Source organism: Lottia gigantea (genome assembly GCF_000327385.1).
Source record: "Lottia gigantea unplaced genomic scaffold LOTGIsca_3, whole genome shotgun sequence".
Classification (NCBI taxonomy): domain Eukaryota; kingdom Metazoa; phylum Mollusca; class Gastropoda; family Lottiidae; genus Lottia; species Lottia gigantea.
Window position 1 is genome coordinate 5,870,980 of NW_008708986.1, and position 10,034 is coordinate 5,881,013.

The window sequence follows — 10,034 nt, forward strand, 5'->3', positions numbered from 1 at the left end:
GTGGAGCGTGACCAGAAGTAGACAAAAAAAAAGAAATAGTCATTTCGAAAACAAAGCAGTGCGTTCGAAGAACGCGTTCGAAGAAAAGCACTGCAATTAACTATTCCAGGAACACGTAATTGTCATTTTTTCAACGCTGTAATAATTGTCTTTATGGGGATCATTCAAAATCTTCTGACAGCTAGTAAAATTTCGGACATGTCACTGTGGTATAATAAATAAGATAAATTTAAAGCTGGCGATTCTTAATTAACATATCTGAATAAAAGAGTACTTCGACAGTTTCTATTCAACTCATAATGGAAAGAAAAGGCTTGTTTAAATTCCTTGCACGGCTTTATATTGTGCTTTCTTTTTAAGGTCAGCTTTTTACATCTTTCTGTAATAAGTCTTTGCGCTCAACACATAAGACAATAAGGCCACGGTAAACATGTTCATGTGATAACTAAATTGAAACTTGTATTTTTTATCTATATATGAGCTAGTTATTCTATCTGTAAGTAGTATAAGGCCTTTCAATATGGTCGCACTTTCTCCAATTCCATTTCATTCCATGGGGGAAAAGTGCAACCATATTGAAAGGCCCCCAAAAAAACCTAAACACCCTACATTTCATAAATTCTTACACCAAAAAAGAACTATACACCCTACATTTCATAAATTCTTACCAATACACCCTACATTTCATAAATTCTTACACCCTTACATTCCATCAACCCCCATCCCAAAATACCTATTCACCCTAAATTAAACGAAAAAAGCATATTAAAAATACCCTTATATAAAATAACTTCCTTGTTTCGCTTAACATCCGTTTTTTATTAGCCTCGTTTTAAATAATATAATTTTTAGTCTAGAAACTTCTAGAAGGGGAGATAACTCTTTTTTTTGAAAAAAACAGACCACAATTTCTTCGTTAAATTAATTCATTTATAAATAGGATGAGTTTAATTCTAAAACACGAATAACACAAATTCGAAGATTATTCGGACGACAGTATCTTTTTATCAATATTTTCTCTAGGTAAAACAATAATTCCAAAAGTAGCTAGCTTTGTTTCAAACAACAAATCGCTTATTTCATCCGAAGCGAAAGCCCTCGGCTCAATCACGGAAGCGGGAAAAAGTATAAGCGACGCAGTGAAAAAGTCTGACGAGTTGAAAGAATTACAGCTAATAAGAGAACTGCATAACAGGAGATTACAAGAAAGGAAAGGGAAAGGTTTTAAAGTTATAGGATAAAAATGATTGTCGCTCACCCTCCAAAAACTTATTTCGGTTCAGATATACAAAAGGCATTGGGTTCTCTTCCTGGATTTCCATGGGCAAAATATCTCGGGGAAAAACATCTTCCCGGTCATAATTACACCGGTCCAGGCACCAGGTTAGATCTACGCTTAGACGAAAACGAAACCTGGCGAAGAACCAGTCAATAGAGTTGACGCCGCTGCGCTTAAACACGACATACTATATATACAGAAACAAAGACATAAACTTCAGACACGAAGCAGACAGACATGATAATCGAACTTGAAAATATTCCAAATCCAACTTTCAAAGAGAGAATGCAAACGGCTCTGATCATTGAACTGTTAAAAGCAAAGATGAAATTGGGCATGGGATTAGCGGATGAAATTCATAAAGAATTTAAAAAACTAAAAACTTTTTAAAAGTTAAAGTATTTGAAAAAGATCAGCCGATTTAATTCATATGCCAGTCGAAAGAGGATATAAATATTGCTTAACAGTTATAGATTTGTATACGAGATATGCTTGGGTTATTCCTTTGAAAAACAAAACAGGATTATCAGTCGAACACGCATTTGAAACGATTATGAAACAATCTAACCGACATCCAGAAAAACTGTGGGTAGATAAAGGAAGTGAATTTTATAACAAAAATATGAAATCTCTGGGATTTGAAATTTACAGCACGCATAATGAGTTATTGAGAGATATAATAGAACTCTAAAAAATAAATTATTCAAAAAGTTCACGGAATTGAAATCTCAAAAATGGCTTAAAATATTACCAGAGGTTGTAGATGAATACAATAACAAAATTCATTCATCTATAGGTGTCACACCAACACAAGCCTCAAATAATCCAAATATTATAAAGTCAATTAACGCACAACATAACTACGAAAATGAAATAAAGAATTTAAATATCAAACCCAAATTTAAAGTCGGAGATCGAGTTCTATTTTCAAATATAAAAGCAAATTCGAAAAAGGTTACGTTGGATACTGGACAAACGAAATATTCATCGTTGATAAAGTAAACACCACATCACCTCCGACATATGAATTCATCGATCAAGACAAAGAACAAATCATAGGTAGGTTTTATCAAAACGAACATCAAAAAACTGACTTTTAAAAATGAATATCTTTCTCGATAAATACGGAACCGATACAACTACAAACTTTCAATTTATGAGATGGGCGAATGAGTTAAATATATCACCGTTTTATTATTGTATGAGAGATGAAATAAATGATCTGAAATATAAGAAAGGTAAATTTTACGCTATAACAAATATACATACTTCCTATCAAAAAGGAGTTCATCATTCTCCTTTGTACAAAGACTCTTCAAATGACTTATATTTCTTCGATTCTTATGGATTAGAACCCACTGAAGAGATAGTGCAATTGACTAATAAACCAATCAAATGTTCTACCTTTCAAATTCAATTACCGGGACAAAAGTTTTGTGTTCAGCTTTCACTTTGGGTTTTATATCAATTAAGTTTAGGAAAACAGTTTGAAGAAATTATGATAAATTTAACTCAATAAAAATGGCGAACAAGTTTGGATTAGGTTCTTTATCTTTAGAAACTAAAAAAACCGAACACTACAGCGTGGATAAATATAGCGAAACCTTACTTTGTGGATCTAATCGGGGATACTCTTCAAGGTGATTTAGATATGAACAATTTCAAAGTAACTAATTTAAAGTCTCTGGAAAATGACAATGACGATGTTCACAAGAAATATTTACGGGAACAAATAAATTCAATTGAAGTAAATAAAAACCATTTAGAAGATAAAATAAGTAATGTGAAAAGATTCTTCAAACGTCAACTAAATAATACAAATTTTGATACTAAACTACAACAAGAAAAAAAATGAAATGAATGGAGTTTTACGTCCTACGTCTGCACCATGTGGGCTAATGAAGACGAGCAACGCCATGCAGGGTGCAATGAGGGAAATTTTGCCAGGACAGTGGCATTAGCCTGCTCTTTTTCGATTTCCAACTGTCGAGGGATCTTTAACGTGCACAGCCTGTAGCACACGGGGCCTCGGTTTATTGTCCCATCCGAAAGACTAGACGCTTTTTCCATGTCAGCCCCTCGTACCTGCATCACTGACAGGGGGAAACCGGGTTGAAAAATCCGAAGGTATTATCTCGACTAATGCCGGGATTGAACCCTGGACCTTCAGGTTAGCGAGCAAGCGTCTAACTCACTGAGCCACCGCGGCTCCCTAAACTACAACAAGGGGTAGCAGGTTTATTAAGTTTTTTTTAAAACAATTAGTCAACGTAGTGAACAAAACTGAGTTACAAAATTTAATTTCATTAATATCTAAATTAGATGATAAGATTACAAAACAAAAATTAGACATTCAACAATTAATAGATAACATTCCAGGTGAAAATGAAGATACGTTTCAACAGGAATTAAATGCTCTGGAAACTAAACTAAATAGTGAATTACAAAAAGAACTAAGAAATATTAAACAACAAATACAAAATATTGATGATAGCGAAATCAAAACCTATATTCAACAACAAATACAAAATATTGATGATAGCGAAATCAAAACCTATATTCAACAACAAATACAGAATATTGATGATAGTGTTATTCAACAACAGTTATACACTATTAATAACCTAGTTTTAAAACAGGATAAAAATATAGTCGCATTAGAAAAGTATCTCAAGAGAGAAAATAAATCATATTATTTTAGTCTTCCATTTGGAAGTTTGAGACGTGACGATGCTTCTATTACTGATAATATTGATAGATCAAAAGTCTATGAATATAAAAAATATGGAATTACAGCAAATATAAGAGTATATAAACATAGTGGTGTTAATAATCCCCATAAAATGTTTCTTGGTGATTATTCTACTTTTATTTCCAAAGGAAAACTTATAATTGAAATTATTTTTCCTTTGCAGGTAAAAGTTGATTCAATATTCTTCAGACAAGATTTTCATCTAATTCTCAATTTAACGCTCGCAAAGTTCTTCAGTTTATCAATGGTACAGAAAATGTAGAAACTAAAGAATTAGAAATTAACGACGAAAACAGCAAGAATGATCACTTATATAAAATTAAAACGAGTGGAAAATATATATATAGGTTTAGAATGTTAATCATACCAGATAAAGAAAATAACACTCTTTCATTTAGTGAATTTCAAATGATATTGGAAACGGAAACTCCACCATCAGTAAGTATTATTAGAAATCCAGAACCACAAAAAGAAGCAAGCAGTTATGAGTTTTTACGAGCAACAGAGTATGAATACGTAAAACTATATTTTGTTAATAATGATATATTTACCTCAATTGATATTCATAAAAGTCAACAAAAACAAAATTTTTTGATACCAACAATAAGAGATGATGATGCATATGTTATCAATCTATATTAAAAAAAACCGTATCTTTCAATTCATCTAAGCAAGATTAATGATTCGAAAAAACAAATGTCGTTAGTATTTATAGAAGTTTTTATTAAAGATAGTAAAGACGTAGCAGCTTTATTAGAAGTTCACTTAATTTAATTACCTAAAAAATGGAACTAGAAAGCAGACAAAACTACATGATAGAAAAACAAAATGAACTAAAAGAAAAACTAAAACACTTCAACAAATGTAGAAAAAACATGGAGTAGAATTGATTCTGTTTTCAAAACATTAAGCACAGTTCTAACAGTAGGGATAACGGTGGCAACAGCCGTAACCGGTGGATTAATGCTTCCAATAATTGTCCCAACTGTATTATCCGCGTTCACTGCCGTTCAAACTTCATCTTGTGGATTGATTACTTTAGGTTTTACTTCAAAACAGAAAGCTCATTATAAAAAGAAAACAGAAATTTTAAATACATATCTTAATAAATTATTCATTTTTTTCGAAAGATCGAGAGAAGATAAGAACATAACCATTGAAGAATTAGAAAAATTCAACGAAATTTTAAATAAATTTGATGTAGAAATATCATCAATAAAAGTTAAAAATTCCTAGTTAAAAATAGTTGCTTAAAAATATGAATAAAATTGAAATTTTAGACGATGAAACATTCATATCAAATGAACTTTTTTCCAGTATTATTAACCTTGTCTCTGATATATTTACAACATTAAAAGGGCAAATTGAATTAGATGGAGAGATAATTCAAGATGGAGAACACAAACAAAAAATGAAATTTGTAGGCTTTAATGCCAAAACTTTTCGCAATTTCTTCGCAACTGTGGATGCTTCTGATTGGTATTTCTCGGGAAAAATCATTTTACGTAGAAACAATTTCAAAGAAATAAAAAGATCAAAAAAGTGGTGTTATCATACTCAAAAAAATAAATGAATATAGTGACGGTATAAATTGTTACATACCAAGCGATAGATACTGCTTTGTAAAGTGCGTAAATCGTGTTTTAAACAAAGACTACACAAAAGAATTTCAAGATTTCATCAACAGTTTTTCAAAATCAAACAGAAAAGGAGTTATGACAACTGCTAGAATCTGTGAATTCAATAAGAAATTCAATACTAATTTTAAAATTTATATGCCCAAACATAGACATTTTCAACCAAAGAAAGTATCCGAGGAATTAGATTGGGTATTTTACTTACATAAATCGCATTTCTGTCCCATTAGAAGAAATAACAAAACCTTAGGCATTATAGAAATAGAAGATAATTACGATGAAAACGTATGGAGAACTTGTAAAGATAATAATGCGGTAACACAAGTTTCACCTCTGAAACTAAACGTTTTTCCAACAATTGACGAAGATTGTTTATAAGCATGGGTTTGCGAAACCTATAGCGAAAAAGAAACGAATAAAGCCATTCCTTATTCTTGCACGTTAATTAATTTAGAAAAATAAGAAAAATGTTAGACAGAATAAAACATAACTTTCCAGATTTAAATCCCACTGATAGTGTTCCAGAAGAATTTTAATATAAATTAATGAATATAGTAGAAATATTTGTGGGTAAAGATTGTATCGATCAAATGATACAACGTAGAAAAATAGATCAAAAAAGAATAACATTAATTTCTCATAACGGTAGCGTTTTTGATAACTGGATCGTGCTTAAAAATGCGAAAAAACTAACGCAATGTCCACTAGTAACATGTAGTTTGGCGGCATAGTAAATTCATCTAATCTACCGATGAATTTGAGAAAGATCACCGATATCAATATTGCAAAATACACCGAAGATAATTGGGAATCTTTAAGACACGAATGGGAACCTTACTCTAAAAGAGATACGTTATGTCTCGGAGCTTGTTTGATAAAATATAACAAAGTTATGAAAGAAGTTGTATTACAGAATATTTCCAATATTCTGACGGCTCCTTCTTTATCTTTAAAGGGTTGGTATTATTTATATCATTACAATAAAGAAATGGTATGAAAGTACTAGAATGGTTCCGAAACACACCGGAAAGAAAACTTAGAAAAAGTTTACTCAAATAAACACCCTTTTATAAGATATTTTATCAGACAATCCATTAAAGGAGGAAGAGTTTCGGCAAATCGAAAATCATTTGAAACGAATAAAATGGATGAAATTTGTAATGTATTGAGTGAATACACAGAACTCGAGAGTAGTAATATAATTGATTTATTTAAAGAATATAGTAAAAGTAAAAAAGATAAAACGGAAGTTCAAAACTTAGAAAAATAAGATGTACTAAACTAATGACCTTTGATGCCAACGGATTATACGCTTCAGCAATGTCAGATTTAGATAGTGAATATCCTAAAGCGGAAAATGCGAGAGCCTTTCAACGGAAAAAATTTGTCAAGCTCTTTAATGAGCAGAAATGTAGACCTAGATCGGCTATTTTAAAAGTCTTGTTTGAATATCCTACCAACATGTTCTTCCAACCCATACCAGCGAAAGATAAAATTACTTTTACCAACAAAGAAGGCAAAAAGGAAACTGGCACTAAAATCAGGTTCAGAAATGGTTTCTGTTCAGACGTTTTAACATCGGTCGATATTCAAGAAATAGTTAAAGCCGGTGGACGAATTATTAGAATATTAGATGGTATAGTATACGAAGAAAATTTTAAAACTCCACCATATTGAGATTATATTTTAATTTTGAGAGATCTGGGAAATAAATATAAACGAGAAGGAAGTAAACGTAGGTAGTAATTGATAATTATTAGGTAATTCATTGTATGGCAAATCTATTCAGAAGGATATAACTACATCAAGACATCTATGGAGTGAAGCAACTTTAAAAACCAACATCGATTCACACGTCAAAAGCTTTCCTAAAGTAAATGATATCGTTGAAATAAATGAAGAAGAAAAATAATTTGACTGTACACCTCCTAAATCTACACGACTAACACCTAGTCATTTGGGGTCATTCGTATTATCTCACAGTAAAATAATAATAAATAATTTTATTCACGTAATAGATAGATTTTATAAGCCGGAAATATACTATACAGATACTGATAGTTTATACATTTCGTCTAGCAATTGGGATAAATTAAATGAAGCTGGGTTGGTGTCCGAAAATGATTATTGTAAAGGAAAGAATGATTACGATGATGGTGGAATTATATATGGTTTATATTTAGCGCCAAAAGTTAAATATAATATCATTCTAACTTCCGACGGTATTTTAAAAGAAAAGAAAACGTTTAAGGGTTACTCTTATGATAGCTGTCGAATATTACATTCAGTTAGCTAGTGGACATGATGTGACGAATGAATTTAAGAAACCATGGAAAAAAGTTTCACCAATGGAGTAGTTATTCCAAAGGATGATGATAAACAAATGAAAGTTTTCAGAAGTTATCTGAATCTCGTTAAGAGAAAAGCACCGGACGATGAAGGAATTGTGTTTCCTTATGGTGACAAAGATGAATTGAGTTTGGATGAAAACTATGAATTTGATGATTTCGATTATCTAACTATTCAAGAGAATGAAGAGTGTTTAATTACTCAATAAATTTAATTTTTTTGTTTTAAATGAAGTTGAATTACAATTTCCTCGTTACCAAAATCTATAAACCTATTTTTACCATCTTTGATTTCCAGATTTATATCTTTAATCATAAAGGAATTAAGTGGTAAATATGTCGTTTTAAATGGTTTCTCTATAATTCTATATCCTATCGGTACAGTGAATGTTGGAAGACTGTAAATAATCTGACGTTGGTATTTATTGAAAAATCCACCGTTTATCAAATTGCAATGTATATTTATCACATCGATATCATTCTCGATATTAGCTTTGTGTGGTGCTAAAGTGGATTGCGTGTACTCATAATCTAGAGACAATTTAATGTCTGATTTATTTGAGGTGATAACGAATAGTTGTTCTTTATGTGACATTTTTAATTACGCTTTTATAATCAGTTTTATCTATAATACCTTTCTCTAGTTGTCTTTTTAATATACAATTTACTTCATTATATTGTCTGTGTGATCGATGTCCTTCCTTCATTGCCGCTAATATTATTTGTAAGTAGTTCCTCGTTGTTGTCGGATAAAAACGTTATACCTTGTCCAGTTACCATATCTTCGAATTCGTCTATTTCTTGTATGATTGGATTGTTGTCTTCAGCATAATCATCTACTACGTCAACTTCGTATGTACTAAATACTAGTAGTATGCTACTAAATCCTTGTAATCGGCAATATCAAAATCCCCGCCATTCATTAAATCTATTAATCCTTTTGTTAATGTAAATATAAAGCCTTTTGTATCGATTTTGAATATAGGGAAATTTCCACTAAATTTTATTCTAAATCCATTAAACAATAACCCCTCATCATCAACGATTGGTGAAATGCTTTTTGGTAAATCTGGGTCAGGGTTTGAAAAAAGACGATTTATATCATCTAAGGTCCTAATTATAATACCATCATATTCAATCGGTTTGGGGTGATCTATATGAGGTGTGGGTTCTAAAGCTAATTTCTTTTTAATATCTTCTTGAGATTTTAATATTGGTTGAAATAGAGTTTGAAGATTTTCTGTTAATCCAAGTTGTTGAAATTTATTATTTTCAATTTGGGTCTTTATTTTATTCTTAGCTTTGATATATTCTCTATTTCTTTTTAAAATATTATTCCAATTATCCATTTTTAGAAAAATAAAATGAACATATGCCGATTATTACTCTTTCACCCGCAGGTTTTCTAGTATTTACAAATACATATCCATGATCATCTGGGTTTCTCCATTGAGCTTTACAAACCTTTTTAAATGCATCTCTGTCCATTCCGTGATTTATCAACTGAATGATTTGAGATAAATCTTTGTCATTTAATTCAAATGATAAAAAACAATTTGCATTTTTTCTAATGAACATAGAATTCATCCCGTAAAAAGATTGGGATTGGTATATGCAGTGACAGTTGTGATGTCTTCCTTTCGTGAAGAATTCTTGTTGAACAGCCTGATTTCTTTGCGCTACGCAGTCATCAAACAATATTAAGTTCTTTCGATTGCTATCAATATTAGACAAGTCTAGATCATATCTCCCACTCCTGAACCTTTGGCTTCCTTTTCCATTATTAAATTATGTCTGCGTTCTTCAGCGGCTTTAGCATCAGCTGCTTTCTTTGCGTTGGCAGCTTTGGCTGTGGCAGATATTCGACCAGTTGCTGCACCCGCCGCTGCAATACCACCAAATATTAAAGGTAGTAGGAAAGGCAAAAAACCCACCTTCCTTTGCGTTCGCGTTAATTCTTTCCAAGTCTCTGACTTTACAATATTTGTATTTTATCATAAAGTTTTTTAGTATGTTGA

General features: G+C 31.2%; 3 protein-coding genes across 3 annotated transcripts in view; 1 reads left to right on the forward strand and 2 right to left on the reverse strand.

The window, feature by feature from the left end:
• Positions 1 to 2,381: 2,381 nt before the first annotated feature.
• Positions 2,382 to 4,673, forward strand: LOTGIDRAFT_153504 (hypothetical protein; the record flags this gene model as incomplete). Its single annotated transcript, XM_009057384.1, has 3 exons — positions 2,382 to 2,517; positions 3,602 to 4,086; positions 4,221 to 4,673. 3 exons carry the CDS (start codon positions 2,382 to 2,384, stop codon positions 4,671 to 4,673), a joined length of 1,074 nt encoding a protein of 357 aa, XP_009055632.1.
• Positions 4,674 to 8,882: 4,209 nt separating this feature from the next.
• LOTGIDRAFT_153505 (hypothetical protein) lies at positions 8,883 to 9,365 on the reverse strand (the record flags this gene model as incomplete). The annotated part of the gene is made up of 1 exon (XM_009057385.1): positions 8,883 to 9,365. One exon carries the CDS (start codon positions 9,363 to 9,365, stop codon positions 8,883 to 8,885), a length of 483 nt encoding a protein of 160 aa, XP_009055633.1.
• A 387-nt stretch (positions 9,366 to 9,752) lies between these two features.
• LOTGIDRAFT_153506 (hypothetical protein) overlaps positions 9,753 to 10,034 on the reverse strand; it is a gene marked incomplete at both ends in the record, with an annotated part of 1,647 nt that continues 1,365 nt past the window's right edge. The window contains one exon of the mRNA XM_009057386.1: positions 9,753 to 9,901. Coding sequence (XP_009055634.1) covers positions 9,753 to 9,901 — 149 coding nt within the window. The remainder of the gene's footprint in view (positions 9,902 to 10,034) is intronic.